The following is a 24,795-nucleotide window of genomic DNA, read 5'->3' as shown; positions in this document are numbered from 1 at the left end:
ATAGTTTCCATGCTTTTGCAATGCAAACTATTCTTCTCTAACACCTTTCCCACACTGCTTCTCATTCTAACAGTGCTCCTGATGTCATTGGGTAATCCATAAAAAGCAAGTATGTCTTAAGTCTGATTTTTAAAACTACAGGGAACAGCTTTTTTCAGTACCAAACTAGGGTGAGAGTTCCAAACATAAACATGGTCATAGATTGTTTTCCTTTATTAACCATTAATATATTGCTAACTATATTATTCATATTGAGTGTTAATGCAGACTCATAACTATAGTTACAACAAAGGTCTGTGATGACTTTACGATTTTGTAAATACTGCTTACTGTAAGAGTACACAGACAGCTGAACTGTATCTTTCAACTTCTGTCTGAGACTTAAAGCTGTACTTCTCACCTTTCCCTTCAGTTGACAAAACACCCCATCTTTTGGATCCAAATTGCTTTCCCTCACTGTTTTTGTTTCTGTAAATTACTAACTCTAGAAAACCCAGATTAGGAAAATGAAATTGAAGAAAACTCCTCACACATCATTAATTTTTCTGTGCTGGTTAGATCTTCTTGCCATGTGGCTTTTTGAATCCCTCACTTTTGCTCTTCCACTCTCCTAAAGAAAAGAATAGCCATTCTGACAGTAGCAGATCTTTGAAAGATCTATGGTATAGCAGGTGAAATACTTAGAGAACCAAAGTCTGATAGTCTAAAAGTAACGAAACTTGACCTGATGAGATACCATAATACTGAGGTGATCAGCCTGAGACCAGGAATAGAAGATGAATCTCCTAGAATCTGTGTGACAAGTAACGGCAATTAATCTAGTATTTTAATACCACTTGATATCTCTTATCTAAATAAACTCTTCTCAGTATTTTACCTGAAGTGGGGTTAATCTCTAGTGGACCATTTAAATAATCCAAGGAAATCCCTGACGAAAATAAACTTCAAAGTGAAGTTAAGGTTGCAAGAAAACGTCAGTAATTTAGGGTTCAGAATCCTTTGAAGAACATTGTAGGCAGTTCTCATGTATTCTGCATCTATGGAGTTTCATTCTTGCCAAAAAAAAAAAAAATGCGCTCCAGAATTTCACAGACAGGGAGAAACAGTGACTGAGAGATTAAAACTGCCCCATTTATTTTAATAGCTTGAGTTTCAGAGAAACCAGCCTATGTCTACGCTATTGTGAATAACGTAGCTGGAGTCAACGTACCCTAGGTCAAGTTACTGCGGGGTCTACACCACGGGGGGTTGACGGGAGAAAATCTCCCATCAACTTACCTTAGTCTTCTCATTGGGGGTAGAGTACAGGGATCGACTGGAGAGCGATCTGCAGTCAATTTAGCGGGCCTTTACTAGACCTGCTAAATCGACTGCCAGTGGATCAATCTCAGAGCGTTGATCCCTGCCCCCAGACAACATTCTGCAGCATCTTAAAAACTGAATATGTGAAAGTGTAAAATAAATGGAATTTAATATAAAAATAACAGAGGGAGCTGTACTGATTACATTCATGTTCATATTTAAATCAGTAAAAATCTCTATTTGTACCATACCTGAAACAGTTGTAGAATTTTTCCATCAGAGTGCCACAAAATCTAGGGACCTTGCAGCAGAGTCCAGCTTGTCGTTGTGTACACTCATCTAGATTATAATTCTCTTTTTTCCCCTCTTAAGACAGGAAATTCAGAGTTACGGTTATACTTTCAAATGTTTGAGTTTCTTGTAAGTGTCAAAATTCAGTGAAGATACCCAGATTATCTTAACTCTGTATCTCTCCCCATGAAAATGAGAAAGGCAGACTATTTTATCAATTCCTAAAAAAAAATTTCATCTTGTCAGCAACCACAAAAACAAGAATATTTCATCCTTAATTCTAGAGTGGTTGTGCCAGTTCTGGCCTTTTTCACAATCCACAGGGGGGAAAAAGTACTTTACAAATTCCTGATTGGGCAAATTAGCATAGAGGAGACAATAATTCCATACTCTTCATAAAGGCCTCCCATCTTATAACATGCTGAGGATGCACTGTACTTCACAGGAGGTGATCAGTACTTCATAGCATTAGGTTATATGATTTGATTTGCCAACCAGTTATCCTAGATGTCACTAGAAAAAGTGCTAACATGTATCCATATTCAAACCTCTTGGGCCTAGGCCTTGTATCACTCTATAGCAGGTCTGGATTAAGGCAGTCCAGTGCCTTGGATGCACCATTATGTGGTGCATCTCTAGCTCCATCCACATGGCCTTGCCCCTTCATTATGGTGATACCCCCATCCCCCACTATCACCACCTGGAATAGATATGGCAAGGAGGCTCCCCGTTCTTTCCCAGAGAGGCAGGGCTGACCTGAGATTCCCCAGCAATAGAAGCAGAGGCCCTCCTTGTCTTGGGGCAGCAGGAATGGGAGCAAGGGTCCCTTTTCATTCCTGAAGAGGCAGCAGTTTCAGCAGGGAGGCACCTCCAGTTTTGGAGTTAACATTCCATTGAGATGCATGGGGAAGTTCACTCCTCTCAGAGCTATTGTTTAGGCCAAGGGTTCTCAAACTGGGGGTTGGGACCCCTCAGGGCGTCGCGAGGTTATTACATGAGGAGTTGCAAGCTGTCAGCCTCCACCCTAAAGCCTGTTTTGCCTCCAGCATTTATAATGGCGTTAAATATATAAAAATGTGGTTTTAATTTATAAGGGGGGTTGCACTCAGAGGCTTGCTATGTGAAAGAGGTCACCAGTACAAAAGTTTGAGAACCAGTGGTTTAGGCTGTCTGAGGACTCAGGAGGATGTCCCTGCATTGATACACTCCAGGCATAATCACATACTTTTCTTTGCAATCATATAGGCTATTTTTTTTTTTTAATGAAAGCTGAGTGGCTAAGCCTTAATCCAGTTGTCCTCTGTGGGGACAGAATTAAAGTAGTTGGTTACCTTTGCTTTCAGATGATAGAGGTTTTTTGGAAGTGTAACCTTGTCTCTGAAACTCCTGGCTTTTTAATGGCATCTTTTTAACTAATTAAAACATTCTTGTAAGGATTTTATGCTTGTTACTGGTACATATTCACGACTTTGGCTTCACCTCAAAGATATTTGTCCAGAAACCTTAAACCCTGCTTTGTAACATAAGTATAGCAACAACCTAATAAAGTTTTATAGAAAGGTTCATTTTCAGTCCTATCTTTTATTTTGTGTTTCTTTCATTTCTTTTTCTCTACCAATAAATTATCCTCTTGTTTAGAAACAAAAATTGAAAATTTTAGCTTGGAGCAGCTACTGATTAGCATCTCGGAGAGAGAAACTTGAATTCCGACCAACGGAGAAATACAGCCAGGAGCCTGTTACAGTTTGGGTTTAAGGTCTCTGACATGGCAGCTGCCATCTCCCTTCCCAGTGCCGCAAAATGGCTGGAAGGAACCATAGCTGACATAATGGGAGCTGTACGTTCTAAAATGTACTAAGTTTTGTTACAGCCTGCAAATAAACTAATTGCACCATGGGATAAAGAACAGGACCTCCTTGACACCGAAACCAATATGCTTTTGGATACAGATAGTGGTATTTTTTTGCTCTCAGATGAGATCCCATATTTGCATGTGTCAAAACAGAATACAGAATTTGAGTAAATTGTAAATATTAAACATCTAGTGGACATACAAGACATATATGAGAGGCTGTTCAGCTGAAGATATGTGGCAGTCTGGCCTCACAGCATATTACTGAATGGCAGTTTCCTTGGAGGAACTTTGGAACAGAATGTCAGAAAATACAGCGTCTATGGCATTGCTATATCTAATACAAGGATACATTTAGAGACTGTTTCCAAACTGTCACAACTTGAAACAATTTAAAGTATAACAGTTTTAACCAGATTTTGATCCAATACAAAATGTGTAGTGAAGAGATTCATAAGAGAAAGTGAATTTACTAAAGACCATCAAATACCACACACCTTTCTTCTATTAAATATTACTCCTAATACTGAACTTGCAAAAGCAGGCAAAAATCACCCAGATACTATGGAAGATCCTCAGAATTTAAAATCAAATCCTAATCTTGCCAATCAGCAGCATAAGGAAGATTCAGGCAGGCAGATTAATTGGCATAGATCTTAAGCCATGAACTAATGTGGATACGAATTTCTGAACGTGAGTTTACAGTGAAATTGATCTGTAGTTAACGCATTTTATAGGAAGCCTTTCTAAATGCTTCTAGGCTTCATACAATAAAAGCCCAACGTTCAAAACATTAAAATCAATACAAAAAAAACCCAAACAGACCAAATATCCAACCACAGAATAAACAGGAACCTAATTTAGAATCAAACCCCCAAAACCTTCAATGTAAGCCATCCTACCAGCAAAAGGAATCAATTCCCAACTGATGCAAAAAATACTGGAGAGGGAACAACAGATGGGAGAGGAAAAAAAAGTTGTGGTGAGATTTAGCTGAAAATAATCAAGGCTGGGCCAACTTAAATAAATGTGTTTTGCCTGTTTTTAGGGCACCCTACAGCAAGGGACACTGGTATTACCTTTTCTGGTAGATAATTCCACAGTAGAGTAACCTCAGTCCTATCTGTGGCCTGGGATTGGAATCAGACTTGCCCTGGCCAACTAAGGCAGGGGCATAGAGTGAGAGACACTCACTCATGTATTTCAAGCATAGATTATTAAGGCTTTTATATGCTAGTTTTAAGAAGGGTAGGTGTAACCAACTCTCTCACTCATCATAAGGATTAAATGAGCAACTCATTCTACTTATTGTTACCATCTTCAAATGAGTTTCAATGGATGTATTTCATGGCTTTGTGTGGTATCAGTGATCTTAGACTTATTTAAGCTGTAGTCATGGGATGCTATATATGTCCTTTTGATCTTGTCTTAAGGCTTTGAATCACAGGCCACACTATTTGTGTAAACCAGCACTGTGGTAAACATTCTCAGACTCCAACCCTTCTTTACAGGTCTCAGAAATAAAGGAAAACACCTTCCTGCCTGGAATCTTTAGATGTGGTGCTGAGATGCCAAAGATACAACATACCTTTCACCCCTCAGGATCATTAGCAATGAACAGGACTGCTGTTTATTTTAGAACAGATGTAACTAAAATACACAACCTTTATTACTTGAAAGCTGGGATTGGGATGATTTGAGCTCTTGTAAAAGAAATGGCTGGAGGAGAAGGGAGTTAAGTCTCGTTATCGCTGTTTAGTAAACCAGAGAACTGTAAACGAAGTGTGAGAGAACATATACTAGTTAAATTATGGATACTCCATTATGAGGAATCTCAAGATCTGGTTTGGGATGACTTTTATATCTCTGGTGCTAGCTTTGCAGAATCCAAACCAGTAACTCACAGTAGACTTTTCAGCAGGAGATCTTGTTAGTAACATGTGCCTTTCCTAAGGCACCAGTATTGCTCCAAGAGGCATCCCTGAACAGAGAAGATTTCAATTCAGTTTTTAAAAGATCAACACATATTATATATACATGTTATATATTGGCCTGGAGATAAGTGAACACCTGAGCTGCAGGGTTACTACATGGTATACCTCCATTTGTTTAAAGTTGAACTTTTCGAACATGTGGCAGCCAAGTTTTTCCAGGAAAAAAATGTGGGCAAATGAGCAGCAATATGGACGAATTAAAACTACATGATAACTAGGCTGACAAAGTCTACCACTCGGTTATATAACAAATCTATAACATTATCAGCAGGTGATTGGAAAGTCTTTACCTCAGATATAATCTATGCTCAGTCCTGCATATCTTGGAAAATGCTGGCAGATGAATTGTGCATATGCTGTTTGCTGAAATAACAAAAACAAGAGACTCCATGAAGCAAGACAGTTCTGGTAATCCAGTTTAGTGATAACATAGAAGGCTTTTCCCTGGACTCCTGCTGATCACATCAATCTGTTCTTAATTAGCAGTGAGGTCTCTACTGGTTATACTGAACATCCCCAAAAGGCATCTAAACCCAACTAAAGATGTCCCTTTTTTAAGCCTCACAAATAAAGATGACCTGTCAGAATGTAACCTCTCCATCAGGTTTGGAGAACGTTCTGCGGGATCTTAAATATTTTAAATGTGAGGGTGAAGCATGTAAATCAATTCACTCAGTTCCTCGATCTCTGCAGTAAAATCATGAGGGGACATTACACAAGGCATCACACTATATTATCCCTGCAAAGAAATCATGGGTAGAAAGATGATTCACACAGGGATTGTCTTCTGCTTGTGTCTGCCCCAGTGGATACCAATAGAGAGATCCTGGGGGCATTTGTATAGGGCATTGCTGTCTCCATGTTGAATACCTGCAGGGACACCCTAGGGGGCATTAACAATCAAAGTGTCCTGATTTTCAGAGATGCTGAACACCACAACTTCTGTTGAAGTTCACCACCTCTGAAAATCAGGCCCTTTTTTGATTAAGTCTGTGCGTTATCTTTGCAGTGGTGAGGAGGAGGATTTATTTACACATTGTTTCTGCATGTCTGTGCATTCAGTAAAAGCAGCAAAGAGTCTTGTGGCACCTTATAGACTAACAGACGTTTTGGAGCATGAGATTTCGTGGGTGAATACCCACTTCGTCGGATGCATGACGAAGTGAGTGTTCGTCATGCATCCGACGAAGTGGGTATTCACCCACGAAAGCTCATGCTCCAAAACGTCTGTTAGTCTATAAGGTGCCACAAGACTCTTTGCTGCTTTTACAGATCCAGACTAACACGGCTACCCCTCTGATACTGTGCATTCAGTGAAACCCTCAACTCTGACTAAAAGAAACGAAGTGGGAGAGCAGCCTGTAGAAGATGACTCCTTTAACTCACTGACAGGCATACTGTCTCCACCACATATCCATTTGTCACAAGTATAGTCATTATATTAACAATGATGTAATCTGGGTCTTTTTTAAACTTTACATTAAAGGATTAACAAAGCTTGTTTAGGCTAGTTAGAAGAGCCAGGCACTCCACTAATCAGATGTTTTACCAAAACTGAGAGAATAGTCACTGATGTCATGGTCAGAGAATAGTCATTTTTGCTAGTAGGCTTTGTAATGGGAGAATAGATTTTATGAGTATCCCATCCTGATGCAAGTCTTTTGGGAACCTCTCTGTATATCTGATAAAAATAACTTAGTGCAATATGAGTATTAACCAGACTGGCTGAATGCAGACAGTGTGTAGCTTTTATAGCCTTAGTTCTTCTCTTGCTTTCCCTAGTCTCTGAAAGTCCTCTCTGGAGAGAGAGCTTGATCTGTCCCTGAAGTTGAAATTTGAGTTCAAAATCTTGCCAGGTAAAGGTGTCCTCCGGGCACTGGGCATCCTTCACAAATGTTAAAGAAAGCTATGTGTGGTCATGATCCAGTATAAATGTATTTAATGTAACATTTTATACAAACTGTGCCCTAACATGTAGTATAGAGTTAAATACAGTGTGTATATAGAGTTAAATCAGTGGTTTTTAAATTGACCTGTGATGTTCAGTGATCTAACATCTGTCAGTCTTCAGGTACTGGTAGTTCTGGCTATTTGCTCCTCTGTGTAGGACTCCTGTAAAGTTTCTAAAGTATTTCACCACTAAGTTCCATATTACATCTCTACACTCTGTGCATCTGCTCCATATCAGTCTTTGTTAAGGGTTAATTTAACTGTGATAAAATCTGTAGATAGACACCAGAATTTCAAGTGTTAGTGAACACAAAAGGTGAGCAGAAGCAAACTATACAATGACCTGGAAAGTTTAAAGCAGGGAGAAATCCCATACTAATAAATGTGAAATCCTACAACAGGCGAGAGGAAATAAGTAACACATTTAAAAGAGGTGTCACCAAACAGCTACATCCATCATATTTTCTCTTTAATACTTTCCCATTATATGTAACCAACTGGTGTAATTTCAGTGGGAGAGATGTGGGACCTAAGTAGGGTGTTCAAAAAAGACACATTCCTACAGAGAATATGCCGTCTAAAAAAGTAAAGTACAGTATGAAAAGATTTTAGAACCACTGGGTTAACTAAAACAAAAGAACAGACACACAGAAATTAAGAGATATAGGCAAGGAAGAAAAGAGAGATTTTCAGATGAGATTTGAACTGAGGGGGAGAATCGTTGAGGAAGATGGATACTGGATGGCTGTTCCAGATGTTGAGATGCAGAAGACATGGTTCTTGTAACAGAAGTGGTGAGATTGTGTGAAGGGGCAGAGCAGAGGCTAGTGTTGAATAAGTGGAGGGAGTAGGAAGGGAAGTAGTGGCAAAGTAGCAGATTCATGGAGGCTTTTACAAATAGAGGACAAGATGAGTTAGTGCTGCCGGTATAGCTCATCATAGCAATGGAGGAAATATTATTTTAAACCAAGCGACAAACCCAATGCCCTTTCAGAAGTCATACTTCAGAGACTAACAGCTGAGAGTCCGTGGAGGCCTGTTGAAGGCTTTGACACCCCTGTCATGTGAAAAAGGATACCATAATTGAGACTTAATTTTTTTGATGGAGAGGATCTTATTTGATATTAATTATTATATAAGAATGTCTCTGTTGGTTTTCTCTTTTTTTCTTAAGTGATTGGTGGTGCACAGGGAAGGAATCTCTTACCTGAGGAAGCCTGTGGTATATCAGGTAAAACATCTGGGACAACTGAGAAACCTAGCATAGTCAGTTTCTAACACAGAAGTGCTGTTTTATATCCATTTTCAGTCTTAGCTTTGAGTGGCACATGCACACAGCAGTTACCTTCCCAAGGAAACATAAAGCAAAAACTTCCGTCTAAGGCGCAGTTCTTACGTGTGCACGTTCTGAAAGCTAACCCTGCAGTTTCCCGCCTGAGGCATTCCCAATGCCACAGATGTCTGCTTCACTCATTCCCTTCCCACAGGATATAGTGGTTAGACCACTGTGTTCGCAGATTTTTTACAGTGGCGTAAGAATGCTTGCCAGGGGGTCTGAGCAGAGGTACACCACAACCCCATAAGGTGAGAAAGGAAGTGACTGTGTAGTAGCCCAATGACATAGCAGTTAAGACTGCAGGATGCTGGAGATGGGAGGGGGGAAAGTTACTCACATGTTTCCCCCTTGTATAGTAAGCTGTTTTTCCTCATAAACACTTCCACCTATGTAAAGCTATGTTCTAGAAATTTCCATCCTGCGTATTCTATAGCTGTAGGAGAGGAGCTCAGTACAGTTATTCCAGGTGCTCAGCAGACTCCTAATTAGAAGTCCCCAATTAGCTTTCAGAAGTCCATAGAAGTGTTTAGTTTCCATGCCCAATAGGCAGAGGCTTATAAAAATACTCCTTATTCTTCAGCCCTATGCATGGAGTTGGGAATGGATTTTATCATTCATTATTAACCAAATGACTTTGCTTTGACTGACTTCTTTAACAAAGAGCTTTCATACTTGAAAAAAAATCATTTAAAATGGTATCCTACCAGTAAATAGACTTTTGTTATTTCTATCTTGATTTTTTTTGCTAAATTTCAAAGATATATGTATTCCAACTCTTTAATGGCTGTCATCTAGAACTTCCAGTGAAATCATAATGCTGAATTTGTAACATCTTCATGCTAAGCCTTGGATATCAGAACAAGGTTAAAGCTTAACAGCAGAAGTAGCAGAAAGTGAAGTTAGGCTGTCAGGGAGAGAATCCTTTTTGAAAACTTAAAAAAACAAAAATAGAAATACAGAAAATGACTGACTGGGTGAACTGTTTTATATGTTACTTTCATCACAGGGGTGTTGCAAGAGTTAATTTGGGTTGGGATTTTCAAAGAAGCCTAAGGGACTTAAGCCCCTAAATCAAATTGAAATGGAATGAGGATCTAACTCTTTTAGGTTCCTTTAAAAACCCAGCCTTACAGTCTGTAAAATTCTCTAAACACAGGAAGTGCTGTATAATTGCTAAATTTTAGTAGTATATTTCGTATTGGATCATTGTGAAAGCCACTTGAAACCAAATCAGTAATGTGTATAATGTCTTCAGTCCCACTTCACAAGTTTTGTGAATGAGAGGCTTCTTTTTCCAATGTTTATCTCTGTATAGCCTTCTGTTCCTATGATGGCTCTAAGACAGTTTTTACAAGTGTTAGCGTGCATTGAAACTTGTCAACCATGCAATGCTTCTCAAAGTCATTGCTTTAATTTTGTGCAGCCAATGAGTGCTGCTGTACTGAAATTCATGTTAAGTATATATCAGTTCCCATAATGCATTCTTTCACACATGCTTCCTAGTTCATGTAAGTTAACTGAGAGAGAGTTTTATTTATTTTATGACTTATCAACAATCAAGATCAGATATTTCAAGTGTAATTGATGAGATTCTGATCTGTGCATCTACTTAAAAGGAAATCATTTTAAAAATGATTTAGTCTTAAATATAATAAAAACAGTAACCATAGAGAAAGCTGCCATCTTGACAACTAACTAATTAGTTATTTGTAAAGTGCTATGAAAGTGCAAATAGTGTTAATATTGACTGATGAAGAGTGGGACTGGTAATTCAGATCTTGTTTGTCTTAATGGAGAAAACCTTCTGTAAGGTTAAGTTGTTGGTTTTTCAAGTGCAATTTAGTGGTAACCACTGTTAAATTAACCCAAAATCTAAAATTTAGAACTTGTCTACAACAACTTTGAAAGCCCCTGCTATTCAACATGCAGTCAAATGAAATCTGAATTCTCTATCCTAAGAAGGATCATTAAAGTGGCAGCGTCTACTGAGAAACTATTCAGTTATGGAGAGATTGAATCACTAACAGATATTTCTGCAAACAGCTTTGAACATTCATTTAATGTATATTATTATTTAGTAAATCTTTAGCTATGTAATGTATAAAGACATACATAAAACTGTTGTTTATCTTCTCTAATGTAGGATTCTCAAACTTTTTCATACTTTGAGGACCACCTTGTAATAGAGCATTAGTCTCAGGGACACCTCCCCTTGCATTTGCTTGTTGGGTTAGTAATATTAGGTTAGTATTTAATGTATTTTTAACTGTCTCTTAAAGCAGGTCAGCAGCTGGAAACAAAGAGAGCAGGCACCATGTGATATGCCAACTCTCCTCAGACTACCAGCAAGTGTTCCATGGATCTCAGTTTGAGAACCACTGACTAAATAAATCCCATACAAATCATGTTTACTTTTTCACTATTGCCTCAGCCTTACCTTAAGTTCAATTCAGGAAAGAGGAACATAGGAATTATCAAACTGGACCAGACTGAGGATACGTCTGCTCCAGTATCGTGTCTCTGGCAGTGGCTAGTACTTGGTCAAGGATATTTTATCTAATCTGACTGTGGGTGGTGGTATTATTGATATACATAATATAACATTTTTTATTTTACTAAACCTTGGAGCTCCATATCATGTTGCCATGAGTTCCATATGTGATTTATGCTTTGTGTAAATTATATAAAAAGTAATTCTTTTGATCGGTTTTAAAATTTGTTTCCTTTTAATTTCATTGGACATACCTTGTTCTTGTATTATGAAATAGTAACTAGGAGTTCCCAACTGACTTCATGCAATTGCTATTTGATATATCTCTATTATGTTACCTCTAATTCATCTTCCTTCCAAAGTAATTATTTCTCATCTTTATAAACTCTGACATGACAAACTCTCTCTCAATTTTTCTTACCTTTCTTTGGATTTTTTCCATTTCTGCTATGTCCTTTTTGAAAACTGAATTTGAGTATTCAAATGGAGATTGTACTTTTTCTGGCACGTAGGTTTATATTATGCCATTTATAATATCTTCAGTATTGATTTGTATCCCCTTATTAATATGGCTTCATAGTTTTCTTTTTGACCAACACTTCGCATTTAACAGATGTTTTCACTGAGCTGTCCACATTGATGCCTTTTTCCTTAAGCAGTTTAATCAAGAACTTAATTCCCCTGTACACACATGCACAATGCAGTCGTTATTAGGTGCAACTCAGAGGATGAGAGAGTTAATTACAAAGCTAATTTAGCTGCACAGTGAAGTGAAGTGGCCTGTATGTGCTAGCTAATTTTTACTTTTGCTTTGTGGCTACACTTAATCTATAGTATGTTGTGTATTTTGTACAAGTATTGTGTACTTTGAATATCAATGATTTTCATGGGCTTTGTCTGGCATGCACAGAGTAGTGCACAGTGTTATAAAATGCATTTCCTTGGCTATTGCCCTCTGCCTTATAGCACTTTCAATTTACTCAGTTGAAGGTAAATGTATTTCTCATTCTTTTTCCCTCATAGACTCAGAATCGCATGAAGTTAATGGCAGATAACTATGAGGATGACCACCTCAAATCCTCATCCCATTCCAACCAAACCAACCACAAACCCTCTCCAGACCAGGTAATACTTCTCTCCTTTTCTCTTTTAAAATGACTTTTAACTACCGGGCCTGATTATTTTTGAGTCATATGTAGCTTTTCCCAATGTGCATGAAGTATCTGGAACAAAAACAACATTCCAGAGTGAACTTAGAAGATAGAAATGGTTGCAGCTGTTTTGCTGGCTTTCTTGAAGACCCTTGCAAGATGTACAAATGCTCCCAAGTACTGAGTTGTCTTTAGTGGGGTGAAGAGGGGACAAAGGAATGTTAATGTCTTGACTATCCCATGAAACATAAGGTAGGAGCTGTCTCCAAGCACGTTCAGATTTCAGTAATACAAGTCACTTGTTCTGGAGTGCTTGGAGTGGCTTCACCATTCTTGCTGTAACTCGTGAGAATAATCACCTCTAATAAGAAGGGTCCTGAACTATTTCTCTCTGTGAATAGCAGGAAATCTTGGTCAGGATCAGCTTATTGGCCTCTGGATTGCGTGTGGGCAATTACTTGCAATTCCCAGAAGGAAATCCTAACTTGTATGCCAGATGAGCACAAGTTGTTTCTTCTGAAGCTCAGTGGGCCATGAACTGAAAGAAGATCAATTTACCATTTCTAAGACATAGTAGAGCCTCATGTGTCATTTACTAAGATCAGCCATTTATTTGATGTCCATCCCTTGGGTAACACAGGGACTGCCGACCTAATTACAAATTTCACATTGAAACCTCACGTGTTCCAGGTTAATTAAAACATTCAAAAACTGTAATTGCTCCCTAGACTGAGAGATGGGAATACCTTACCTTTCTCAATCCTCTGGCTGACCTGTAAGTAGCACTGATGGGTTCTGAATGGAGCTGGATCTCATCCTGGTCTGCTGAAGAATGGGTCATTGTAACATGGCAGTTCTGAGGGGAATGAAAGTAGAAAATGGAGGAGCCTAAACACATACACACACACCCAAAAATCCCATATTTCAAAACTTCCTTTCATATCTACACCAGACTCTCTCTGAAAATAATATTATGAAAAAGTGTTGAAGACATGGTGTTCATTGCTCTTGAGGGGATAAAAGTGATGCAAACAGAGGAATGAGTATAACATTTTCTTACTACTTAACCACCTTCCTGGGGTTGTAAATGAAGAACATCATGAATGAGTGGCTCCAGGCCTCCAGGACATTCTTTGCAGGTGTCAGACCTATTTTCTTTGAGAGAAGGATTATCAATCTTGAAGATCAAAACAGTGGTCTCCAAATCTCAATTTCCTGGGGAGTAGAAGAGTATCTGCTATTTTACACACTGAAATGTTGTAGTGAAATAAGGGCATTTTCCAAATGTGTATATGGCACCTGACTGAAAATGAAGGCTTTGGTAGCATGAACAGGTTAAGAACCAAAAGAGTTTCATGTATGATCTCGCAGTGAGGGACAGGTTACATTTTCAGTTTATGTAAACAAATTCTGACTAATTGAGCAAAGTTTAAAAGAGAATTAAGAAAGCTATTTCCAATGGTTCGAGTTATTGGAAAGCAGCAGTTCAGAGGACACAGGGAGTTGGAGGCCACTTTTTTCTACTAGTAGTACTTTATAATTATGTCTGTGCTTTAAATACTAACCAACTCTTTATTTCATTCCCATGCTGCTCTGGGGCTTTTTCCCCTTGTCATCTCTCAACCAATAGGATGAGGAGGAGGGTATTTGGGCATAGCCAATCAGATGCTCTTAGTTCAGCCATTTTGTTCAGAACGGTGAGAATCAGCTTTCCTTACCAGTAGAAAAGTTTCCCACGGTCACTCTTGCATCTTGCTTCTGTGTGATTCATGAAATCCGGGTGTGTTTCCTTTCCCTTTCTCACGTGGTCTATGCATGTGGATGTTTCCTACTTATTTGTTGTGTTTTTTATTTCTTCTGTGTGTTAAGAATCAAGTTATTGTTTCATTATATTATGGGGAGAACTTTCCAGGGCATGTAATTGAGTTTATATGTGTATATGCAAAGCAACACCATGATTCATGTGAAAGAGAGCAGGAAATGTGTCCTCTACAATTTACCATTAACCTCACGGTGGAAAATGTTTCCAGTCAGACCCTTTTTGTTTTTTCACAAAGCAATTTGCACTGTAACCAAACCTTTTTTAAATCCTGGTCAGTAATGAATGAGCTCAGAGGTAATATTTCTACCTGGAGATTACATATTTTGAGCATGTTGAGCTCTGCTGCTGAGAACAGTGCTAGATAGATGACCCGAAGCACCAAGTTGCCCCAAATATGTATTAACTCAGAGGAGGCGGCTATTAATAATAACTACTCAGAATAGGGGACTCTTAGAAAATTAATAGAAAAAATAAGACTCTCCAATTTCTCTCTACATTCCCCTGATTTATTGCCACATTACATATGTGTCATTGCACACATCAAGTCAATCAGCTGGAAAATTTATTCCACCTGTGACAGTCAAACTTTAATTTCATGCCTTGGGATTTGAACTGAGGAAATCCCTTTTATGGAAAAAAAATTATAATGTGATTAATTCACACTCCTTGGTGATCTCACACTCCTTTTGAGTCACTTCTCTTGCAATGCTTGTGTGTCAGTGTCTGGTGTTAAGTGTGTAAAGCAATTAGGATGTGTGTAAAGCTCTTGCTGAAGAATGCCATTAAGGATGGAGAGATGAGGTAAGTTGATGGCGAAAAGGAAGAAAGCACTTTGAAGGTAGGAGTCATTCGAACTGATGTTCATTCCAAATTAAAAAGATGGTGTAGCAGATACTGATCAAAAAGATCTTTCCATTGACCATCCTGTGTACTGAGAAAGGAAGAAAGCTTAGGAAAATGAGTGTGCTGAATTTCTTTACCATTTTCACAGACTAGAAGTTTGCCAAATTAAGGCAGATGTGGGTTGCCTGTCTGTTAAGCTCATACATTTTCTTCAGCTTCCATGCCACAGCAGAGAAGCAAAGAAGAAACACTGCATATTCTGAGGCTAATGTGGTAGCTAGAGGCCTCTCCTCCCATATATCCCAACAGAGAAGACTGTCAAGCACAAGCCCTTCATATATACCCCAGCAGGGGTGTGAGTAATAAGTGCCTCCCAAGCCAGTGGTCCCTAGTGTGATAACATTTTTAGCAGAGTGTTCTATGTATACTAGAAGGGGAGAGTGTGCCACAGCCCTTCCCACTTCTTATATGCTAGAAAGAAAAGGTTTGTTTGCCACAGAGTCTATTTTTTATTTTTGCAGTTGTAAAATTTAGTTAATTTAGTCAAGTTCATTAATGCAAGAGATTGATAGCATAGGAAGCCAGCTTTGTTTTTTTCAAGAAATTGTTCTAGCCAAGGGCATCTATACACCTCTGCTCAGTACTGAAGAAAAAGGGCTTTTATACATGGTGCATTAGTCTGCTCTAGAGGGGCATAAATTCTAGTGCGCACTAGTGTGTTGTGGCACTCCATGGCCTGTGTGGACCCTCCTGGCTTACACTAAGAATTCTACTGTGCATGTTGATGTAGCCCCATTTCAAATTGTACTACGTTAATGCTCAGTAGGGAACTTTTAATGCTCGCCAGCCAAGTCCACATAACACGCTAGTACACACTAGAATTTATGTCCCTGTAGTGCAGACAAACACACACTAGAGGCCACCAAAACATTTACTACATGTAACTAAATGTTTATAGTGTAACGTCTGAACCTGACCCACATTACTGGTAATGTTTAATTATACTTAACTCAGTGCATGACAGCAGTATTGTAGACACACTCTCTTGAAACATAGCACTGCCTCTCCAAGTATGTACTATACATACAGCTGCACTGTGTGGTACTGTGTGCTCAGAGACTGCAAATCTAACAGAACTGTGATACACCATGACAATCTTCTCTGTAGCCTCACTGCCTTACCTTCTGGATTCTTTCCACCCTATCCTTTCATTCCCCATAGGTGCTCTGATTCATCTATTTTGGATACCCTTTTCTTTCATTCGTTCTTAGAGTATGCTCATTTTGTATGAGCATCAACTCTGGCCCTTTATCCTTCTCAAGTGTTAAATTCTGCTAGCCATTGGAAATGGGAGTGCCATAGTTGGTTTATTACTGCTCATTGTTACCAATAACAGTATGGTTTTATGTATGGTAACATAAGAGTGTCTGAGCGACTGGCTGAAGTAGGACTGAGTGGACTTCTAGGCTGTAAAGTTTTACATTGTTTTATTTTTTAATGCAGTTATGTAAAGAAAAATAATTCTACATTTGTAAGTTAAACTTTCATGATAGAGATTGCACTACAGCACTTGTATTAGGTGAATTGAAAAATAATATTTTTTTGTTTTTTTACAGTGCAAATATTTGTAATAAAAAATAAATATAAAGTGAGCACTGTACACTTTGCATTCTGTGTTGTAATTGAAATCAATCTATTTTAAAATGTAGAAAACATCCAAAAATATTTAAGTAAATGGTATTCTATTATTGTTTAACAGTGTGATTAATCTCAATTCATTTTTTTAATCACACAGTTAATCACGATTAATTCTTTTAATCGCTTGACAGCCCTAGTTTTATTGTTTTAAAACATAACATTTCAGAGTTCAGGTGGTGTTGAAACCTCATTCCTACTTGATTCCCAGAGTTGTGTTGGACTTTCATTTGAATCAATCTGTTAATTTATCTGTTTTTTTTTTAAGACCTCACTCCTCTTAAGGAGATAAGAAATTCCTTGGATGTTTCAAGGGCCTTGTTATCCTACCTTGATGGAATAAAAGCCTTTAGACTTTCTTCTCATCTTTTTATTGCCCTCTCTGGTGCTTCTAAGGGTCAAACCATCTCCTCTCAGAGAAGTTCAAAATAGATTATGTAGTGTATATCAACGTGCGTTCATATGGTCCTCCAAATAGTCAAGCTCACTCCACTAGAGCATAAGATAAGTCCTCTGCTTGTTTCAGGAACATTTCCTGTATGCAAAAATTGCAAGGCAGCTATGTGGAATAATCATCTTACTTTTCTTAAATACAATGTTTTTGACCTGATTGCAAGATCAGATACCAAATTTGGTAGGTCAGTGTTATAACATTTTTCAGTTAGTGACAGTCAGGGCTCCTCAGTCCCACTTTCCAGATGGGTCACTGCTTATCAGTCACCTAGAGTGGGGATCCCCATGGACACATACTTGAAGAAGAGAACAGTTATTTACCTTAAAGCAACTGTGGTTCTTCAAGATGCTGTCATCCAGGTGGATTCCGAAACCCATCTTCCATTCCCACTTTTTGTTGTCCTTCTTATCTGGGATTCAAAATTAGTAGGAGAACTGAGGGATGGCTTAATCTGGTCTGTCCTCTATACCTTTGGCAGGGGGGCACAAGAGACATTGCTATTCCAAAGGTTCTAATCTTGCACACATAGGATACACGTACACCTACGGTGGGATCCATACAGATGACAACATCCTGACAAACTATGGTTACTATAATGTAAGTAACTGTTCTTTCCAAGCCCTGCCTGCCTACTGGATTAATACTGCACCTTCTCTGCTATAACTCCATTGGCTCTGTTGAAAGCTTGTCCTTCCTAGTGACTTGAGTACTGTGGTGTAGGTACCAGTGCCATAGCAGTGAAGCGAATATTTACTACTGTCCCAGTTCTTAGTAAGCAATTTCTGAACCTGATAATTTTGTCTTGTGTTTTATTATTTACCATTCTGCTTAGAAGTCATCTCCATCCCACCTTCTGTCTTAGTTCATTGCCCACTTTAGCATATAGTCCTTCAGCCTGACATGTCACATCTCTCATTCTTCTGGGCTTTCCTATTCCAGACTAACATACATTCCAGCCCTTGGAATGCCCTCTGCCCATTATCCTTCTCTCTAGTTCATACATTTATTTCATTAACTTGTTTTTTACTCCATGCTAATTTGCTATCCTCTTGTCTTTTATGTCTTATCAACAAGCACAAAATAACTGATCTTTTTTGATGCATCATTCCTCTTCTTCCTGATTTTGGGATGATGAGACTAAGATTTCCAGATGGAATTTTGTAATCTGTAAGTCTGGGATGAATTAAATGATCACGATTGAAGTGTAGCTCGATTGAATCATCTTCCTACTACCTTCACATATCAAAGAAAAGCACAGATAGAGCAATATTTTCTAAAACATTCAGAACAGATGGCTCATTCTGATAGAGATTTGGGCTTTTCAGCAAATCACTTCATTCATTTAAACCAAAGGCGATTGTTCCTGGAGTTCCATGACTGTCTTGTTTCTTCTCTGTCTTACAGTTGACAAGTTCTTCTGCTAGTGGTTTGGCTTCTGTACCAGCTGTGCATTGTGAACCCAAACATCGTGTTTCCTTCAGGCTTCTGCCATAACTGTTGTGGCTTATGGTACTGTGTTGAAGTCGCTGGTCATTTTCCTACTGTTTCACCATCCAGAGCTCTTGTAGTTCTTGTCCGTCTGTTGGAGAACAGACATGCAAGCTTAGAAGTTTCTGTGAACAGTGAGCTAATAGTTGTGACCATTAAAAAGAATGGACTTAGATTCAGGTACCCATCTTACATCCATGAGATAGATACACGTATGGGAATAGCTGAAGAAAGGCAGGATGCATTGCTTCCAATACTATTAGGATATAAATTGGGAGAAGAGGAAATGACACAGAAAATGGGACTAGCAATATGGGGAGCATTAATAAGAGAATGAAGTCATTTCCAATAGTAATTGTGAAAATAGGTTTGTGAGGGGAGTTACTAAAATAAGAGCTGATAAGGGCATGTAGCCAGTCTAGAAGCTGTACTTTCCTGGCTGGTAAAGACTGTAATTACTGAGAGATGCACCAGGATTCAGTTCCAGCTCACAGTAGCCTGGCCCAGGCAATCAGACCACATCCCTCTGCTTAATATAACACAGGGATGAGCCATGTTACTGCACTTGGGATATCCATTTGACTGCATAGCATGCAACCAAAGATGAGTCCAAGAGACAAGGGAGTCAGATATACAGTGGATTTCATGTGACATTGCTTGAAAAGGTTCATGAGGCAGGTGAGTGCTAGAAGAGCACTGTGCACACAGACTATCAGCGGGAGGAGAGACAGATTCATCTCACCAATGGGCAGGAGAGTCGTAATTCCTCTGAGCAGGAAAAGCACAGACTGTGTTCCCTGGCAGTTACTTAGGGAAGGGTTTCTATTTCTGATCAATACTATAACAGACTATAAGGGACAAAAGAATACAGAAACTGTGATAAGAGCCAGGTCCGGCTCTAGGCTCCAGCAAAGTAAGCACGTGCTTGGGGTGGCACATTTCCAGGGGCGGCATTCCCGCTGACATCTTCAAAAATTCCAACATCAAGCCCCAGCTCTCCTCGGGCAACAAAGTGTCAACCAACTGCCTGGATATGGCCGGCAGTGGCCCTCCGGGCTACTGCTACAAAGTCTGCCTGAACCCGGAGTCCACCAAGAGCGACTTCATGTTCCTAAAACCCTACAGCCCGAGTCCCCCAAGGAACAACGAGAAAGCCACCGAGAACTTGCCAGGGCCGGGAAGGAAGCCCCGAGCTGCCAATAACACCGTCAGTGCCACCAGCCAGGTAACCCTGTGCTGCAGTACAGCCAGTGGGGCTCAGGGAGACGCACCGGGAGAGAGTACCATGAAATACCCCTTCAAGAGTTAGCCCGGCTTTCCCCCTTCTTCTCTCCCTCCCCCGCCCCCTTGGAAACGAATTTGAGCTGGGAGAAAGCCTGTCATTCAGGCACAACTTTTTAAAGACAATTACCCGACCCTTTGATCAAATAGCAGTGTCAGAATTAGCACCCGTCAGACAGCAGGCAATTCTCCAGCGCGCTCCTTACCCATTTCAGTTAATGATTTGGGGAACGTCAGGCTCATTTTAAATTAGCGAAAGTAGCAGAAAGTGCTCAGAAGCAGCAGCCCAGCTCCTAGTAAGACTGAAATACTGACCATGCCCAGGAAAGCCAAGGGCTGTCTCCAGAGATAACTGTCCCCTTTTGAGGGCTCTCGCTCAGCCTCCAATCGCGGCTGCACAACCCCGTAGCCTTCCTTCAAGAGACCCAGATGTGACACCGGGGCAGCAAAGCAAGCAGTGATTTAAGCCTCTTGAAAGGTCACTCTCTATTCTGTATTTCCCCTCCGCACATATTACAGGCGGCACAAGTTACTCAGGTGCTCTCGTGGCCCATGGGGCTTTTCAGTTTCTTTGTCTCGATAAGAAATTCAGGCAGATATACCCGGCTCAAGCAGATTCAGATGCAGTCATTGCCCAATGCTGCATCAGTACCGCACCCAGTCAAAAAACCCAAACCAAAACAACAACAACAACAAAAAACATTGCAAAATGCAACCATGTGTAAAAGCCCCCCAAAAAAGATGGGGGAGCCAAAAAATGTTTTGCTTGGGGCAGCAAAAAACCTAGAGCCTGCCCTGATAAGAGCACGCACATCTACAGATCCCCAGAGTGTGTGCAATGCAATTGTTATATTTGCAAGCAAAGGCTGTATCTGCTACTGCGCCTTATTATTCCTTGTAATGGGAAGGAGGAATAGATGAAATACCAGAACAGTAAGGACAATTGATATTTAACATGGACTGAGAGGTGTGGTCTCTGGCTACTCACTGTTACATATTAGAGAATCAGATGCTGGAAAGTGTGAGTGATGGAAAGCACAGACACCAACTGACTCTCCTATTTCTTTCTTATCCCCCTTTTCAAAGTCCTTCTTCATCATGCAGAAAGGATCCCACCAACATAAAATCTAATGAAGTGTGTAGAATTAGAACTTTTCACTTGCCCCCAGGTTACACCCAGAAAAATTATGTGGGGAAGCAAGTATTTAAATCTGTGGTTTCACCACACAATCTGCAAACACAGTTTTCTCAGAGTGGCTGTCTTACCATTTTCATTAGCCAGGGGGAACACTTTCCCTCTTCTATGCCAATACGGTCACACACTAAATACCTCACAAGTATATCTATCCCCAACCGGTGGTTTGTTGTGTGGTTTTTTGTTAGTTGTATTTAGTGTTGAAAAGTAGCCTTTTTAACTTGAAAACTGTCACAACTTAAAGGAACTAACAAAATGACATTTCCCAGACCAAGTAGTTCCTGACACATTGAATTGCAGTGTGGAGCTACAGCATCACTGAAATCATGTGGTTAGCCACCCCCATTCCTCTCTCTCTCAATCCTGTTTTGTTCCAGAACCATTTTGCAGAGCTGCCAGACTCCAAGACTTTTTGAGAAGAGAAAAAACAATAGACAAAAAGAAACATGTTTGAAGTTGCCATGTTCTGATCTCATCTTGCCCTTAAGTCACTAACTTTTCTGCTTTTCCTCAGTTAAGAACGAGACAGACAATTAACAGTATGGAGCATTACAGAAAAGGGAGACCCGGACCACTTGTATTGCGTGCACTGTGATACTAGCCATTTGGGGGAGGGTGTTCACTGTCAATGTTAGTGCTCATGAAAGTGACAAGTTGACAGTTAAATTCAGGCAGGGCTGGCTGTGTGCAAACAGCACCTCCAGCTCTGCCAAAGCACCTCAGTCCTGAATTATAGTACTCCCTGCTCTTCTAGTAATAACGCCCCCCCCACACACACACACAATTCTGTCAGTGTGCCTCAGTTCTGACCTATAGAAGTCCCTTCTGCTCCAAACTTGGTTCCCCATTTAACTCAGGCAGTACTCCTCAATTTTCCCCTGTTGTTCAGATCCCCACAGCCTTTTGTAAGTGGAGACTGCCAGTGGGGTTAAACAAGTAATAGATTTGTTATGTGGATAAATGTCTGAAAAGCTAGGGGTTTCTAAGACACATTAAAAATCCTTAGGGAAACTCATTGCAAGTCTTTTTGATTCATCTTCTTCATGGATTTTACTCTCTAAACAGGGAGAGTTGATGGAGAACGCAACCTTCTTTTGTGTTTTCCCTGTTTTTCCCCCCAGAGTCTGGATTTTTCCCAAGGTGAAGGGAGTGAGCTCTGGAAAATGTTAATCTGTGGGATTTGTTCATGGTGTATAAAAATTTCAGAAAGAATGTTTTATAAATATGATTTCCTGATTGACTCTGGCAGAAATGATACTGAGAAAGGCAGCTCTGCCAAAGCAGCCAAGATACTTTCCAACTCCTCACATGGTTTTTTGTTCATTTGTTTTGGTTTGTTTTGGTTTTGTGAGGAGTGTGTGATGGAGGGTAGATTTGAACCCATTTTTCTTATAAAAAAACAAATCTACAGGAAAGTGAACCTGCCCCCGAGCTTCAGTAATGCAGTCTCTCTGAAGAAACCAAGTGTCTCAGTGCAGCAGCAGCTGAACTTAGGTCAGGCAGTGTGTTTTTGAGAGCTTTCTTCTGTTTCCATTTAAAATAATGAAGGGAAGACATTAGTGATAAATTGCTATGATTTGGGGAAAGCTTTGCACTTCCTGAGCCAAATTCATGCCTTGTATAACTCCACTGAATTTTGTGGTGACACCATGGCTGGATTTGAACCCTTGCAGTGATTGCTGAACAAACTGAAATCCTCTGACCAAGGAGCAGGATTAATTCAGGCGCTCATGCAAATATTTCCAGATTATATCATTTTGTTTTCTTGCTTTTTCTCGGCTCTTTCAACTGGAGAAAGAAAAACATTCTGGCTTGCATTTCAACAAATATCCAAGATCTCTCTTTCTGATAATATTAATATCAAATCACAGATGCATTTGTTTTCTCTGGGATTGCAGCCACCAGCTAAACTCTCCACCCGTCCCTACCTCCCACCTGCACTCCTTTTTTTAGGTCCTTTTCCTTCTTACATGCTCTTTAACAAGTAGTTATGATTGCCAGATGCCTCAAATTTATAAAAGCAGCAAAGAATCCTGTGGCACCTTATAGACTAACAGACGTTTTGGAGCATGAGCTTTTGTGGGTGAATACCCACTTCATCGGATGCAAGATTTATAGACACTCACGGCCTCGTCCCTGTCTGCTAGTGTTCAGTGGTAGGTTTCAAAAGTACACTTGCTGTGCAGCATATTTGCATCCATTTGAAGCAAGGTTTGAACATCAGAGTGGCTGAAAATAATTTCCCATCCCTGCATACCTCTGTCAGAAATGGCTGATAGGTGGGGAAAGGCTGTCCACAGGAGGCTAGCCTCAGCTTGGTTGCATTTCAGTCATGCACTGTGTCAGATCTCTTCATTATTTTGGAACTCCTTTTAAGGATTATATCCTTACAGGCTACCAAAAGAAACCATCAGGTGGGGATCAGTCCACAACTCTGTAGTCCCGGATAGCAAACTGTATATAGAGTGTGTTGTGAATGGTTTCACTCCTTAGAAAGCTCCTGTTCCCTCCATTCGTTTTCCTGTTTCTGCTCCACTAGGCTAAAAGATCAATTATATTTCTGATCTCACTTAATTTTATTTTGACCTCCAGAATATCTCCCAATTTCACTATCTTTCCTTTGTTTCATCTTTTTCTGTCCTTTCAGTACTTTGTGTTCCTTATTATAATGATTTTGTGTTTGAGTTAAACAGGACATGGGGAAGGGGACTCAGCCAAAGTGCACAGAAAAGAAGCTATAGACTGTCCTCCATCCCACTATACTATCAGTTCAGTGAATTATTTGATTGTGAAACTGAAGGCTCATTATCTGCTTTGTTCCTTCACGGGTATTACAATGTTATCCACAGTAAGTATGCACACACTCTTGATAGCAGGACTGCCATGCTGCTGAAGGGTTACCCAAAGCAGTCCTGCCAATGCCAAACATGAATATAGCAGAGTGTGCTGACTTTGCAATGCCAATGTGATTCTGTTCATTTTTTCTGTTTCCTCCTCCCATACACACAGAGTCATATACACACAGTTGCACAAAAAAGCATTACAGCATCTGATCAGCATGTCAGGGTCTGACAAGTGTGAGCGCAGTTACACCTACCTTAAAATATTTCTCATTCTCTACCCATTTATAGACAGTTACCATCACACTTGGCTTTCACACATCCTCCTACATATTTTTGCATATTTATATTTGACGTCTCTCAGATAAACATTTGGACACCACAGTCTCCATATTTGAGGTGTATTGGTTTCTCCCAGTAAAAGAAATAAGCAAACATTTGGATAGGTCTGTCCAACCACATTCAGTACAAATATCATGTCTTGTCTTATCCATGCTTCATGACTATCAAGTCTAAGACAAGCTTTTACCAAAATAAAGCTATTAAATACTGACACTATCATATAGGTTAACCGCGATATAGCAATAGCAACTCCACAGTTAAGGTAGCAGCAGCTATTTCATTCTAAGCCCTATTTTCACTCCTTTATATCTTTTGCAAAACTACATTTAGATTTAAATTTGTCTTGCTCACTCTGTCCAAAGTTAAAACTTTCTGGAAACTTTCTGGACAAGTTATTTTTGAGTTGAGTTTGTTTTGAAAGGCATTCCCACATTTCTTTGTCAGTTGATAACTTTAAAATGGTTTGCT

The 24,795-nt window shown here is 39.6% G+C and overlaps 1 protein-coding gene across 6 annotated transcripts in view; it reads left to right on the top strand.

Moving 5' to 3' along the window:
- Positions 1-24,795, top strand: part of ERC1 (ELKS/RAB6-interacting/CAST family member 1) — a 562,177-nt gene that overhangs the window by 489,796 nt on the left and 47,586 nt on the right. For 3 of the 6 annotated variants that reach the window (XM_039546771.1, XM_039546728.1, XM_039546761.1), the window contains 2 exons: positions 12,240-12,341; positions 13,998-14,064. In XM_039546771.1, coding sequence (XP_039402705.1) covers positions 12,240-12,341; positions 13,998-14,024 — 129 coding nt within the window. In that variant the 3' untranslated portion in view covers positions 14,025-14,064. The remainder of the gene's footprint in view (positions 1-12,239; positions 12,342-13,997; positions 14,065-24,795) is intronic. The other 3 variants (XM_039546718.1, XM_039546709.1, XM_039546701.1) reach the window with 1 other exon arrangement.

The sequence above is a fragment of the Mauremys reevesii genome, linkage group 1 (assembly GCF_016161935.1).
Source record: "Mauremys reevesii isolate NIE-2019 linkage group 1, ASM1616193v1, whole genome shotgun sequence".
NCBI classification, from domain to species: Eukaryota; Metazoa; Chordata; order Testudines; family Geoemydidae; genus Mauremys; species Mauremys reevesii.
The sequence above is the reverse complement of the archived record's forward strand: the minus strand, read 5'-3'. Positions and strand labels throughout refer to the sequence as shown.